Source organism: Nanorana parkeri, unplaced genomic scaffold, assembly GCF_000935625.1.
Source record: "Nanorana parkeri isolate BGI_ZX_2015 unplaced genomic scaffold, ASM93562v1 scaffold89, whole genome shotgun sequence".
Taxonomy (NCBI): domain Eukaryota; kingdom Metazoa; phylum Chordata; class Amphibia; order Anura; family Dicroglossidae; genus Nanorana; species Nanorana parkeri.
The window spans coordinates 1,264,320-1,280,010 of record NW_017306357.1 but is presented as its reverse complement, the minus strand read 5'-3'; the positions used below and the strand labels follow the sequence as shown (position 1 = coordinate 1,280,010).

The window sequence follows — 15,691 nt, the reverse complement described above, 5'->3', positions numbered from 1 at the left end:
CCAAATTCAAAATACAGCAGCCATCTGCGGGGAGAGGCACCCTGTGATTCAGGGAAGTGGGGGTCAGGAGAGGGTTGTGGGGTTTGTGATGTGACCATATTTCATGTAACACAGCAAAAAGCTTCCCAGCACACTCACCAGCCAGCATGCAAAAAAACCTGTCTAACCACTAAGGTTAAAAACAGAGGTTTTAGATACACGTCTAAAGACGCACTGCCTTGTCAAGGCCCCTCTGTGTAGTGCGATCCTAACTCTAACCTATGAGAGTCTCCATCTTGGAGCTCATGTAGCAAAACATAAAATTGGGTGCAGGTTCGCCAGGAGGCAGCCCAACCTCCTTAAAGGCACAGGGACACACCAGGGACCCCGCACATCACAACGGCGGCTGAGACCCCCAGTGTGTCAGTGCGCCAAATCAGTCAAGCAAAACAAATGGCAAACACACTCATCAACTCATAACAAGTTTTCAAGCAAGGTGCATATTTCATGTAACACCCTAAATATAGGTACAACATGAACCATGGTCAGAAAGAGAAACTAGTACAAGACGAGAATCCAGAATAATTATATAAATTTCAATATAGGTTTTATAAGTTCAGAATGGGAGCTCCAGACTGACGGGGTCAGATAAGCCGTATTCAGAGATGGACAAACAGGAAATTAGAATCACACAACGCGGCCTCTCTCCTGTACGTAGTCACATGCCCAGATCACTCCATGATTGCATGCGGCATTATGGGAAGATGTTGCCAGCATCCAGCTGACTGCATTATGATGTCACTGACGTTTACTGTACTTATCATCTCTAGTGACAGCAGATAAAGCCATTGAGGGATGATGAAAGCTGCCTCTGTTATCAATCATTAGCAGCCCGTCAGCAATCAACCTAAATGTAAAAGTTTAAAGCCAGCCAAAATTGTTTTTATACGTTTTGGATCGTGCGGGAATGAATTTGAAGCGCTGTCATGCTATCGATTTCATCAGACAAGAAGTGGTAAAATCTTAAAGGAGAACTATGGGGTCAGTGTTTTTCCTCATAGTTCTCCAAAGGGTAACGGGAGGACACAAACTAGCGTCCTCCCGTTACCCTAAGCTCAGTATACCGCGAGCTACAGCTTGCGGTATACTGAGCCGCCGCAGCAGGGACAGATCACGACTCTTTTGACGGGATCCGCCCAGCTGCGTGAGTGACAGCTGGCTCTGCCTATCTAGAGGCAGAGCCAGCTGTACCCGCCCCCTCCCCCGTCCGTTCCGCCAGTCAGCGCTGGCAGATCGGATCGGTGAGAGGGCAATGCAGCCCCTCCCCCTGTCACGGCAGAGAGCAGTGACAGGATCGAGAGGTGAGCGAACGCCGGTATGTGTTCCCTCACCTCCTGTTCTACTGAGCCGACCTGTGACAGTCTCATTGTCACAGGTCGGCTTAGAACTATGAGATGAGTGGAAATCACTCATCTCATAGTTCTCCTTTAAACAGAAACACAGACAGAGGTATTCAAATGTTTTAATTTAGTAGCATAGGGGAGGACTAGAATCACAGTCATTGTATTGCACTGTGAGTCCCCTGTTGCAGATTTTACCTCATTCCTGTCTAATGAGACCGTTGTCACTATGACAGTAAAGCTAAATTCACAGTGGAGGGGGCAATAAAAATGGCCGGTTGATTTGCATTTGTACAACCCCTTGACCCCCCTGATCCTTGCACTGTATATAGTTTGCCTTGATTGGAGTTCTTAAAGCTGACTTATCTTAAGTCTTGCACGATTGTACAAGCTCCTCTTCTGTGCTAAAATTGCTTCTCACATTAGAAGATCCAGCAAGTCAGATTAAGCCCGCTTCATTTCCTGGCTGGTGGATGCCCAGCATCATCTAGCCTTTTTCTCCCCAGCTGAACTGTTCCTGGTCTGCATTGCATAAAGTGACATAGAGACTCAGTTATAACATCTTTGGGTTTAACATTTGGTATGTAATGAAAGTGGCTGATGGGAGGATCTGGCAGGGTGCTGCACATAGCTTCCCGTAAAACTTCATAGAACCCTGCCTCAGTACTCCTCTGAAGAGCCCTCAGTCCTGATGCCAGCAGTGGGGTGGCTCTTGGGAGGAGTTATGCAAATATCAGGAGGAGTGGGTGTTCCTAGGCTGGCCTTGACAATGCATCCATGTGATGCTGAGTCTCCATTATTGAAAGAGCTGAAATCAATGAAAAGGGGAACACATAACAAAGTGACTGCAAAAGTGGAAGTACACTTTAAATCCATTCAGCAGCCCCTCCTCCCCTTTCTCCTTGGTTGTGGCCAGAATTTAAATCCATTGAAAGTGAGGAAATAAAATGATAAAAATATATGGTTACATGTGACACATAATATGGTGAGCAGTGCAAAGAACATGTTATAAATCAGCATTCAGCTTTGCATGCTAATATAAAATAATCTTACCTTCATTAGTTAAATAAACATATTTTTCTTTTACTTACAAATATTGTTTTTCCACTTCCTGGTCCTCATGGGCCTTAGTGATGTAATTGTACCCAATCGTTGCATCCTGGGAAGGTGACATCAGCAGAGCATTGCTGGGAAATCTCATCTGTAATCTCATGAGATCTCAGGGAAAGGCATCTCGCCTGAGATCATGTACATGGTCACATGTCCTAGTCACATGTGTCAGAGTTCCAGGTAGTAAAGGGAGATCTAGTAATCTGCCCTTAGTAAAAATGGCCACTGAGAGAATGGGGAAGAAAAGAGAAATAAGGAATGCAAAGAATACACAGCCTGGCAATTATCTAGAAGTATGTACTTGTAGATTGTCATTACTAAACATTTCTGAAGGTGTGTTTGTTGTCATTTGAAAGTTATGGGTGAAGTTCCTCTTTAAGGACAATTATAGGCCCAGACTGACAGCCTGAGTGCATCGGTATTTGCCAGAAGGTTCAGAGACCATATGTCAGCAAAAGACCCACTCCACGCATGCGCCAAGGATGCGGTCACGCATGCGCATAGCACATCTTCCTCACGGAAAGACATGCCATATGGCGCACCGAAAGTGACGCATATACGGCGCAGAAAAGCGCGCCAAATGGCGCACAGGAAGTGACAGGGTTGATTAGCTCACTTCCTTATTTAAACCCGGCTCACATGCTCAGTAGTTGCTGGATTGTCTTCTCGGCTCCTGTTTGTGTTTGTATCCTGATTCCTGCCTTGCCTGAATATCACCGTTACCTGGGCTTTGACCTGTTTTCTGCCTCAACAACCTCCCTCGATTGCTGCCTGCCTTTGTGACCTGGGACCGTTTATTGGATTATTCTTCTGCCTTCTCCCCTTGGTACTTCATCTGATCTACTGGCTTTTGACCTCGGCTTGCTGTGACCTCGATTTCTGGATTTCCCTGAGCACTCGTGCCACTCAGTGTCTGCCTGGCCTCTGTCACCATCCTCAAGGGCCAAAGACACGAGGTGCAAGAGAAGCCTCCTCAAACACTCAGTCTCTCTACCAGGTACGTGACACCTGGCCTGAATGTGTAATGAAACAGGTAAGTTAGGATGAGCTATTTATACTTTCATATGTTAGAAACAGAAAACATGCAATGGAAATAGTTGGTACACAATTTTATTTTAATGTGTAAATATGATCTTTTGCTGTGTCCTATTCATCAACTGGTCTGCAGGCAAAGAAAGGGCTGCGTGTCCTCTATCCAGGCAATGAGGTATATGTGACCTGCTGCAGCTTCTAATACACATTGTGAGGAAGCAATTTCAGTCCAGGAGAGGAGCCGGCACAACTGTGCAAGACTGAAAGGAAGGCCGGAGTTCAGCTTTACGTCTGGGGAATGAATCCAGCAAAATGTGTCCCACGTTCCTCTCAAGCTGTGTGTTAGTTCTGCAAGGTTCATCATTTTTAGAAAATCCTTCCCGACACAGTTATTGCTGGAAGCGTCTGCCCCAGTTTCAGGCTTTTAGCAGATTTGAGAGTTAGTCATATTGTAGGTTCCTGCGGTTTAATGATAAAGAGCCCGAAACAACTTTTGTTCAAATATCAGGAATAATCCTGGAATTTGGGGGAGTGAACATAATGAAAAGTGTGACAATCAAGACTAAATATATTTCCTCTGTGGGGATCTCTAACGTGGATATGTTCACCTTTGCTTCTTCTTTATACTGTTCCCCTGCAGTCAGTTACATTCAATTCACCATATATTACCTTTGTACACTAATACTGACTTTATACCATCTAGGAGATTACTTCATGTATCAGTATTGGTTTCATCAAAACATTTTTGTAAATCTCAATACCAATCCTTTCTCCCGGGCTCTTCATTGAGATCAATGAACCCAGGATCACCTTTAGGCTACCCATGGGTATACCTTTCATAAGATATGATACCGATAACCAAACTTAGGCCCCGTTCAAACCAGGGCGGTTTGGATTTGTCTGCGCTGAATCGCCGAAATGAACAATCCCATACATTCCTATGGGGACCGTTCATGCAAGTGTGCGGCTCTGTGCCCTCCGAACCGCCTGCCGCCCAAAATGCTCTCTGAGCTACTTTTTTCATGCTGATCAGCAGGTTTCCATATAGATTGTAATGGAAATGCGTTGATCTGCATGTTTCGGGGATTTTTAATTGCGTTTCAGCTCTGAAACGCGATTAGAAATGCCCGTAAACGCCCTTTCATAAATCGCACGTAAACTGCGCTGAAATGCTTCCGCCCTGCTTTGAATGGGGCCTCAGGGGTCTATTCATAAGCTATTCACAGAGCCATTTGCCCTCAAAATCTTTCTGAATGTTTATTCTCTGCGAATAGACACCAAAACAAACGTTTTTAGATACATTTTTTTCAGGTCAAATTTAATATAATGTAATACCTTGTTTCGCCACTAGATGGAGCTGAGGAGGATAAGAAATAAGTATTTATTCTTTATGCTCTTCTGCTATATCTAGTGGACATAATATCGTATTACATTACATACATTTGAACTGAAAAGAAAATATATCTTAGACCGTTTTTGTTCTATGCTTATCATTGGATATGATACCAATGACCAAACCTAGGGGTCTATTTATAACCAATTTTCAGAGTCATTCGCCCTCAGAACCTTTCTGAACATGTATTCTGTGCAGATAGACACAAAAATGAACATTCTTAGATACATTTTATTTTCAGGTCAAATTTAATATAATGGTGGTAAAATAATATTCCGCACTCAGGAGTCTACAGTTGTGCAAAATATAAAGCTGCTATGCTCAAAGCGTGCTAACGCTACAATAATGTAAAGTGTATTTTGCGCAGCGCTAAATATTCAAGCTCCCAGCAATGTGTAAATTACATACCATATGTGTGCTAAATGAATAAAAAATATAAAAAAATACAAAATACAATGTAATACCTTGTTTTGGCCACTAGAGGTAGATGATGAGGATACAAAATAAGTATTTATTCATTATGCTCTTCAGCTCCTTCTAGTGGACATAATACAGTATTACATTACATACATTTGAACTAAAAAGAAAATGCATCTTAGAACATTTGTTTTTGTGTCTATTCACACAGAATAAATGTCCAACTTGTCCATGTTCTGCCATCTTCAAAGTCCTTAGATTAAGCAGTTTATTCCTGATACTGCAATCCCCATTGATTCATTTGTAAATTGTGATTATATTCCCTCATGGGCGACTCTTCTCCGAGGAGAAGTAATAAGGTCACCAGCACAATGAGTTCCACTTTATCGATCTGACTTTTCTTGACGTTCACAGACAATCGCAAGGTTTCGGAGCCACATGTTGTCCCTTCATCAGGCAAAGCAATGTGACCAAGGAGAACAAGTTTAATTTCTGTAGTCGATCTTCATAACTCAGGTCCTCCGTCCCCTTTATTAATTTAGTTGCCCTTCTCTGAACTGTCTCTAGCTCAAGGACATCCTTCCTGAGAACTAGTGACCAGAACTGAACCGCATGCTCTAGATGAGGCCGAGCCAATGTTTTATAAAGAGGTATAATTCTGGTTTTATCTCTTTTATTAAAGGATGGTATCATGTTGGCTTTGCTGGCTGCAGCTTGGCATGTAATACATGAAACACCATCTTGTTGTTAGTAGCCGATTGGTGATAGAACGCCGGCACCACCATTTCCCCGTCTTCCCTTTCTTGTCACTTTCTTTGGAGATGACTCGTCCCGTGTGAAATGTGTTACAGGCCACAGTTTATTCCACTCACTCTAGCACTGCACGCCTTTATTCAGGGCAAGGTTTCATGTCAGCCATTACTCCACCCTGCCCCGAGGTGAGACTGCCAAGAGTGCTGACATCAAGGACGGCCACCGGACTCTCATATACAATAAACTTTATGATCCCCGCTCCTCTGGCTCCAAGACTGGTACCAGCAACCTCTTCCTCCCTCTGTTCTGGTGGTTGGAGTCCCACTGACATCATCATATCTAATACATAGTCCTTATTCTGTATGTATGGACTCTGCACAGTAGCACTTCTCTTGTCCTGTATGCCGGGTGCAATTCTCAGTATCTGTTCTTATTCTGTGTGTATGGACTCTGCACAGTAGCACTTCTCTTGTCCTGTATGTCGGGTGTAATTCTCAGTATCTGTTCTTATTCTGTATGTATGGACTCTGCACAGTATCACTTCTCTTGTCCTGTATGTCGGGTGTAATTCTCAGTATCTGTTCTTATTCTGTGTGTATGGACTCTGCACAGTAACACTTCTCTTGTCCTGTATACCAGGTGTAATTCTCGGTATCTGTTCTTATTTTGTATGTATGGACTCTGCACAGTTACACTTTTCTTGTCCTGTATGCCGGGTATAATTCTCAGTATCTGTTCTTATTCTGTGTGTATGGACTCTGCACAGTAACACTTTTCTTGTCCTGTATGCCGGGTGTAATTCTCGGTATCTGTTCTTATTTTGTATGTATGGACTCTGCACAGTTACACTTTTCTTGTCCTGTATGCCGGGTATAATTCTCAGTATCTGTTCTTATTCTGTATGTATGGACTCTGCACAGTAGCACTTCTCTTCTCCTTTATGCTGGGTGTAATTCTCGGTATCTGTTCTTATTCTGTATGTATGGACTCTGCACAGTAGCACTTCTCTTGTCCTGTATGCCGGGTGTAATTCTCGGTATCTGTTCTTATTCTATCTACTATATAAATGAATTGGACGATTTCCTAGGTCTGATGAACATTTTTTTACTATGTACATTATAAATCTTCTTTTTGTACTGTTGGTGTTACAAGCCGTGCCCAGTTTATTCTTCTTTTATCACCCTATAAACTGTCCTCCCAGATTGAGAATGGAAGGAGGAAATGAACATGACAAACCGGTTGGGCTGTTATGGGCCACGGGAACCGATCTTCCATCTGTATCAGAGAGTCTGAGGAACTACTAGTGCCAGCATGCCCTCTCAGCAGCTTGGCTTGTGTATGTAATAAAGGAGAACTCCACCAAATTAGGACAAATAACAGATTTTGATGTCAGGGTCCCAGGGTAAAGGACTGATCCCCGCTCCCGCAGGCTCCAACAGCGGCACCCTGGTCTCCCCTACGCTCCAGGGACTGGAAGTCCACTGATGTCATCACATAAAAAGCAGGGTCCATAGACCCAAAATATATGTGAGGATGCTGAGGGACAGTCCACAAACTGAGCACAGGGGAGACAAAGAGAGTGCTGACTGCTGCGGTGCGGGGATCAGGTAATTAAAAGTCCTTTACCTCATACCCTACACCTAACGGCATTTAACCCTTGCAGTGCGGAGGCAGCCCCATTGTTTTTCCAGAGGTAGGCTGTAAGATAGCCATACACTGCTTGGTGTTCTCTTGTTTAGCCCACAGACTCAGTGTACATACCTGGTACATACCCATCAACAGTGGTGTAACTATAGCAATAGCATCCCAGGCAGCGGCTATGGGGCCAGGGGGTGGAAGGGGGTCCCCATTAGGTTGTTAAGGCAAATTAAGTTGTTGTTGGAGAGTTGGAGGAAACAGAAGCACCCAGACACACTCCATGTTATTATTATTATACAGGATTTATAGAGCGCCAACAGTTTGCACAGCGCTTTACAATATAAGGAAGACATTACAATCACAATACAATTCAAGACAAGGTGGTAAGGGGGGCCCTGACTGTAAGAGCTTACAATCTAAAAGGGAGGGGCCAGTGATACATGAGGAGGTAGCTATGTGGGGATGATTTGTCTGAGAAAGTGATAGTCCAATGGTTAGGTGGGATAGGCTTCCCTGAAGAGATGAGTCTTTATGGATACAGAGTAGGAGATAGATGGAAAGGTTGGGGTCATGAGTTCCAGAGGATGGGGACTCTAGAGAAGTCCTGGAGGCGAGCAAGGGAGGAGTTGATGGGGGAGCTGGAAAGCAGGAGGTCTTGGGAGGAGCGGAGGGGACGGTTAGGGCGATATTTTGAAACAAGGTTGGAGATATAGCCGGGGGCAGAGTTGTGCATTGCTTTGTAAGTGCTTGTTCATATCAGTGGCGGAACCATCACCTTAGCAGCCCAGGCGGCTGCTATGGGGCATCAAGGGGACCTCTTTGTTCCTCCTCCTGGCAGGGCCGCCTGCCAGGAGGCGGGGCCCAGCGACGGTGGAGAAGGCTGACAGCGGATCGGGGCTTACAGGTAAGAGATGTGCAGGGGTGTGACCAGCCCATCTGAGACCCTGCAGAGCCCACCATAGAGAGTCTATGGTAGGCTCTGCAGGGTCCCTCTCAGGTGGGCTGTGTGGGATCTAAGATGGGCTCTGCAAGGGGCGTAACTAGAAATCACACGGCCCCATACACAATTTCGCTATGAGGCCCTTTGAATTCTATTTATGTCCCTGGTCCATATTTGGAATTTCCTCCCTTTGTCCCATGTAGGATCTTCACTCCAGGACCCTGATCTGCAAAGCAGCAAGCCACCGAAGCTAAATGATCCTTTCAAGATAAAGTACCCCGTAGCTAATTTTCCACTGCAGCTTACCCAGCAACGTCTCTTCATTGTGCGTCTCCTCTGGAACGTTGGGGTCTTGCTGCCTTGGTGGGAGATTGGCTTTGAGCACATTAGACGGCAGCTCAATAAATGTGCCCCATTGTTCTCCTCCATGCAGAGCAGAATGAACAGGAAAAGAAAGCTGGCTTTACAGAGAGAAAGAAAAAACACTCCTATAGAAAAACAGATGACAGTTGCTTCTATGTGGAGGAAATTATAGATCTCTTGTGTGAAGTACACTATGTTGCAAAAAGTATTTGGACACCCCTCCAAATCATTGGATTCAGGTTTTCCGATCCCCTCCATGGCCACAGGTGTATAACATCAAGCACCTCGGCATGCAGACGCTTCTACAAACATTTGTGAAAGAATGGGTCGCTCTCAGGAGCTCAGTGAATTCAAGTGTGGTACCGTGATAGGTTGTCACCTGTCCATCCGTGAAATTTCCTTGCTACTAAATATTCCACAGTCACCCGTTAGTGGTATTATAACAACGTGGAAGCAACTGGGAACAACAGCAACTGAGCCACGAAGTGGTAGGCCACGTAAAATGACAGAGTGGGGTCAGCGCATGCTGAAGCGCACAGTGCGCAGAAGTCGCCAACTGTCTGCAGAGTCAATAGCTACAGACCTCCAAACTTCATGTGGCCTTCAGATTGGCACAACAACAGTGCGTAGAGAGCTTCATGGAATGGGTTTCTATGGCCGAGCAGCTGCATCCAAGCCTTACATCACCAAGTGCAATGCAAAGCGTCGGGTGCAGTGGTGTAAAGCACGCCGCCACTGGTCGTGTCTGGGGTTGGCGTTTGCCAGGAGAACGGTACTTGCCTGACTGCATTGTGCCAAGTGTAAAGTTTGGTGGAGGGGGGATTATGGTGTGGGTTTGTTTTTCAGGGGTTGGGCTTGGCCCCTTAGTTCCAGTCAAGGGAACTCTTAAGGCATCAGCATACCAGGACATTTTGGACAATTTCATGCTCCTAACTTTGTGGGAACAGTTTGGGGGTGGCCCCTTCCTGTTCCAACATGACTGCGCACCAGTGCACAAAGCAAGGTCCATAAAGACATGGATGGGGGAGTTTGGGGTGGAGGAACTTGACTGGCCTGCACAGAGATCTTTCCTCAACCCGATAGAACACCTTTGGGATGAATTAGAGTGGAGACTGCGAGCCCGGCCTTCTCCTCCAACATCAGTACCTGACCTCACAAATGGTCCAACATTCCCATAGACACACTCCTAAATCTTGTGGACGCCTTCCCAGAAGAGTGGAAGCTGTTATAGCGGCAAAGGGCGGAGCCAACCCAATATTGAACCCTACAGACTAAGACTGGGATGTCATTAAAGTTCATATGTGTGTAAAGGTGTCCCAATACTTTTGGTAATATAGTGTATCGCTGGAATACAAATACCACATCAGCCAATCAGATTCTGCCGTTTAGGTTCTAATCTGTTTCAAAGGATTACAATCCGCCTGTCATTGGTTACAACGGATATTCGGAGATCCCAACTGTCCTTCTTTCCAACATAAGCTGGCCATAGATGGCTAGAAAAACCACTCAATTCCCCATCTACACTAAGGAGTGTGTCCCCCTCTGATACCCCAACAGTGACTGCATCTGATTGGACGTTCAGCCAACAATCCTCCATCCGGCTGCTTGGAGGTTGTAGCTGAGCGGACCACCCAGGGCTCGAACTCTGGCCCTTTACGCACCAGAATGCTGCAATTGAGACACCTGTCTGAATGAGCCCTTAATGTGGAAGCTCACTGAGCTTAGTAAATAAGGGTCCTGGCATAAAGCCTCGCATATGATTGGATATTCAAAGTGAACAAAGGCTGACTTGTAAGTAATCAGCTCATTGTATCACATGTGAGTGTTCATCCTGCACTCCTTTAGTACATCAGCCCCAGTGTCTCCGATACATGCGAGTGATCATCCTGCACTCCTTTAGTACATCAGCCCCAGTGTCTCCAATACATGTGAGTGATCATCCTGCACTCCTTTAGTACATCAGCCCCAGTGTCTGATCATCCTGCACTCCTTTAGTACATCAGCCCCAGTGTCTCTGATACATGTGAGTGATCATGCTGCACTCCTTTAGTACATCAGCCCCAGTGTCTGATCATCCTGCACTCCTTTAGTACATCAGCCCCAGTGTCTCCGATACATGCGAGTGATCATCCTGCACTCCTTTAGTACATCAGCCCCAGTGTCTCCGATACATGTAAGTGATCATCCTGCACTCCTTTAGTACATCAGCCCCAGTGTCTCTGATACATGTGAGTGATCATCCTGCACTCCTTTAGTACATCAGCCCCAGTGTCTGATCATCCTGCACTCCTTTAGTACATCAGCCCCAGTGTCTCTGATACATGTGAGTGATCATCCTGCACTCCTTTAGTACATCAGCCCCAGTGTCTCTGATACATGTGAGTGATCATCCTGCACTCCTTTAGTACATCAGCCCCAGTGTCTCTGATACATGTGAGTGATCATCCTGCACTCCTTTAGTACATCAGCCCCAGCTGATCATTGCACAGAGTTTTGTATGAACAGGCGGATCCACTTGTAGCAATGATGAGAAGCTGTTGCAGAGTCCTGCCAGCAGCAGCAGCTCAGGATCATTGCTCCGTGTCTCTCTGGAAAAGAAGTCCCTCCAGTTCCTCCCATTGATCATGGCTGGGCTCTAGGTAGGCACACAGTTATCTGTCCCTGGCACCCTCTGCCAGTCCGCAGCGTATAATTGGCCCCCCGGTGACGTTGTCAGAGCCGTCCGGAAGGCTGGCCGGAGGATCGTCCACCAATCAGAGAGCCGGGAGAGGGCAGCGCCAGCCCAGCCCAGAGCCGGGGCGACTGTCACTCGGTCTCCGAGCTGCTGTGTGCGCCGTGTGCGGAGATCGGAGCGGAGTGCCAGCATGTCCAGAGACACAGGTGGAGGGTGAGTATGAAATCCGCCGTCTGAGTTGCTGTCTACCAATAGGAAGCATCCTCCTGGCACTGGAGAGGTTAACCAGACTTTTATTTCTTGCACTGTCTGTATGTGAAGCAATCGGTTCTGGTCAAATCTACCAATCACTGATCCATGCCAATCACTTTCGATCACTGGATCACATATAAAGATGAAAACAGTTGGGTTGGAAGATTCTGAGTTCAAGCCGATCTTCTGGTGTATGGGGCAAATTATTCTGTGTCAGTCACTTTCCATGTTCCATCTCATGCTGTGGAAAGTAATTGATGATGGCGAAGTTATATTTTGGTTGACTTTCCCCAATTTCTGATCGGTTACAATGGTTGGGTTGAACAGCGGTCGCAAAAATCAGTATGTGGCTGACCAGTGTTACATTATCTCCCTGGTCAGTATGGCAGCTGGTCTGCACATGTAGTTAATGTGTCACTAAATACAGGAGATGAATCTTAAAATACATTCAAGTACATTAACTATTAATAAAAATGTATCTTATTTGTGTATCACTCGGCTGTAGATCCTCCAATCATCTCTGACTCGGTGCTGACACTGTCCTTCCTTCTGGAGGGTGGCTACTTTTGTTCCCTGTGGTTCCCGTGTATTGTAAAGTAGTCTCCGCTCCAAGCTCACTCCAGTGATGGACTACAAACTCACATTTAGTTTACTGATTTGTATTGAGATTGTAGTCCATCACAAGAGTGAGCTTGGAGCAGTGGCTACTTTACAATACACAGGAACCACAGGGAACAAAAGTAGCCACCCTCCAGAAGGAAGGGCAGTGTCAGAACCAATCCAGAGATGATTGGAGGATCTACAGCCGAGCGATAAACATATAAGATACATTTTTGTTAATAGTTGAGGTGCGTGAATGTATTTTTAAGATTTATGGCCTGAGTTTAGTGTCACTTTAATGTGATTTACATATTCAATGACAACAGCAATGCACCGAATAAAGCTGAGGCAGTCGTCAAGTGATTCATGCTTAAAGCTGTTCCTGTGTGTGGTTAAGCCCTGAAGGGATGGAACAGAAAACTCTTTTATCATATTGCTTGTGTCTGGGATATGCAGATATCAGGCAAGCAGAAATGTCCTCATTTACCTGAATATAAAATGTGTGTGAGAAGTCCTCAGGATATAATTGGAGGAAGATGCATAGAAGTTGTTGTCGGATGTGACTTGACCCAATCCTCCTAATACGTGAAAAACTTTTGGTGTTGACCGATTTTGCTGGCACTGTGCCGTTTATGGAAAGGACACACTATTCTAGTCTGTCCAGGGTCAGTTTATAGAAATAACTATGTATCTTCCAAAGATGTATCTTCCAAAACTTCCAAAGATACATAGAATCTTCTGACTGTACAATTTCCTTTGGAATGACCATCAATTCTCACGTGAGTTTCTACTGCAGTCATTCCCAATCTGAATCCTGTGGTACCCTAGTTTTTCTCAAGACGTTACCAGTGGTTCCTTGAGCAGCAGCAGACTGACCTCCCACCTTATAGTGCCTGCATAGTCCCAGAGCCAATGTCACTTAGCAAGTACAAAGCCATGTCAAGTGACATTAGCCGTGGGACTATGCAGGCACCATAAGGTGGAAGGTCAGTCTACCACTGCTTGCTGCTCAAAGAACCACTGGCAAACCCTTGAGGAACCCTAGGGTTCCACAGGGTCCAGGTTGAGAATGACTGCAGTAGACACTCAAATAACATTTGATGGTCATTCTAAAGGAGATCTGTGGACAAGGATTTGGCTTTGCCAGGTGACATCAGCCCTGGGACGATGCAGGCACCATAAGGTGGAAGGTCAGTCTACCACTGCTTGCTGCTCAAAGAACAAATGGCAACCTCTTGAGGAACCCTAGGGTTCCACAGGATACAGGTTGAGAATGACTGCAGTAGACACTCAAAAAATATTTGATGGTCATTACAAAGGAGATCTGTGGACAAGCATTTGGCTTTGCCAGGTGACATCCGCCCTGGTACTATGCAGGCACCATAAGGTGAAAGGCCAGTCTGCTACTGCTCACTGCTCAAAGAACAAATGGCAACCTCTTGAGGAACACTAGGGTTTCACAGGATCTAGGTTGAAAATTGACGGCAGTAGACATTCACATGACAGTTATTGGTCATTCTCTGGACAAGGCTTTGGACTTGCCAGGTGACATCAGACCTGGGACTATTCAGGCACCATAGGGTGGGAGGTCAGTCTGCTGCTGCTCATGGCTCAAAGAACCACTGGTAACCTCTTGAGGAACCCTAGGTTTCCACAGGATCCGAGTTGAGAATAACGACACTCAAATGACACTTGGCACCATCAGAACCTCTCTTCTTGTCTATCAGATACCTGCTGACACCATTAATCTTTTTAGCTGTCTGTAAGGATGGCTATCCTCCTTCTGACCACGAATGAGCAGGACATTCTTCCACCAAAACCCCAATGTATTGGGCATTCTGTCCTTTCTGGCCATTATTATTTGTTCATTTTGATTTTCATTATTATTACTGAAAATAATTTCATAGTATATAGTGGTTACAGACATAATACCCAAATCTCATCGCCCTCCTCATCAGATTGTGAAATAAGAAGACAGAGAGCTCAGATTCAACCATCATGGAGCTCTCACTGCTTTATCTTACCTGGGCAGGGAAGGAATTACATCCTGCATTGTTACCTTGGAAAGTCATGGTGTATGTCGTAGGAGCATGTGTTGTCCTCTTTACTGGAACAGCTATTGTGCTCTATGACTTCTCACAGTACATGAGTGGACACTGCAAGATTTAATGGTAGACAGCAGGAGGGTTTGGACAGGCAGGTAAGGTCTTACTGCCCTCAGGCATCTCAATCTAACAATGTTCTCCCAAACACAGGAGGATGCATGGTGACCATGAGTGTGTAGCCTATGGAGAGGGCCATGGTGCAGACACCTGCTGCGTCAGGTTATCATAAGGAAATAAATTGATCTGACAAGGTTTTCCCTCCGATCACTTTTACCCCCTGCCAAACTTTGGCTGACAGTGTTTGCTTCTTCTCCTTAGAACTTAGTTTGTCTTTTAATCTTGCCAAAACCACCAAATCAAGAGACTGTTATCTAGTGCCAATAGGTACCATCAACAGGGTCTGTAATCCAGTTTTACAGTTTGGTGATGAACATTGGGGGGTAAACTGGATATAGTTTTATTGCAGTGTCCCTTCAAGAAATCATTGAATTAAACATTCTAAGGTTGAAAAAGTAAAATGGGACTCCCTTTGACGGCCCTCAGTTGTCAGCTGTCCTTGGTTTCCAGGGACAGTCCCTGACTTTGAAATTGTGCCTCTGGAAATGTCCTTGGTTTCTTACATAGATCAGCATCAGAATATCATTCACTCTTTTTCATACATTCATAGCATCTGATCATTTCCAGCGAGGTTCCAAGAAAACTTGAAGTGTTAGAGTGGAGGTATGGGCAAAATAAAAAATAACGTATAGGATGCAGTCTGTCACTGTAACGCAGTAACGCAGCAATTTTTGTTTTGCTGCGTCTCCCTTGTAACAGTTTTATTGTCTGTTGATTCTCCCAATAGATACATTATTTTTCCACTTTCTGTGATAGGGTGACAATGCTGTTTGTTCTGCAGTGTAATTGTACAGCAACGTTGTCACCCTGTTCTCAGGGAAGCCATAGTTTTAAAGCAAACCACCAAACATAAATTGATCTTTTGGACCCCCCTCCAGTGCTGCGATGTCAGTGCTCTCCTCTGTCACCGGCGCTTCT

At 45.2% G+C, this 15,691-nt stretch overlaps 1 protein-coding gene across 1 annotated transcript in view; it reads left to right on the top strand.

Moving 5' to 3' along the window:
- Positions 1-11,863: 11,863 nt before the first annotated feature.
- TTC39A (tetratricopeptide repeat domain 39A) overlaps positions 11,864-15,691 on the top strand; it is a 57,338-nt gene continuing 53,510 nt past the window's right edge. The window contains exon 1 of the mRNA XM_018552466.1: positions 11,864-11,912. Within this exon, the coding sequence (XP_018407968.1) occupies positions 11,890-11,912 (23 nt within the window). The 5' untranslated portion in view covers positions 11,864-11,889. The remainder of the gene's footprint in view (positions 11,913-15,691) is intronic.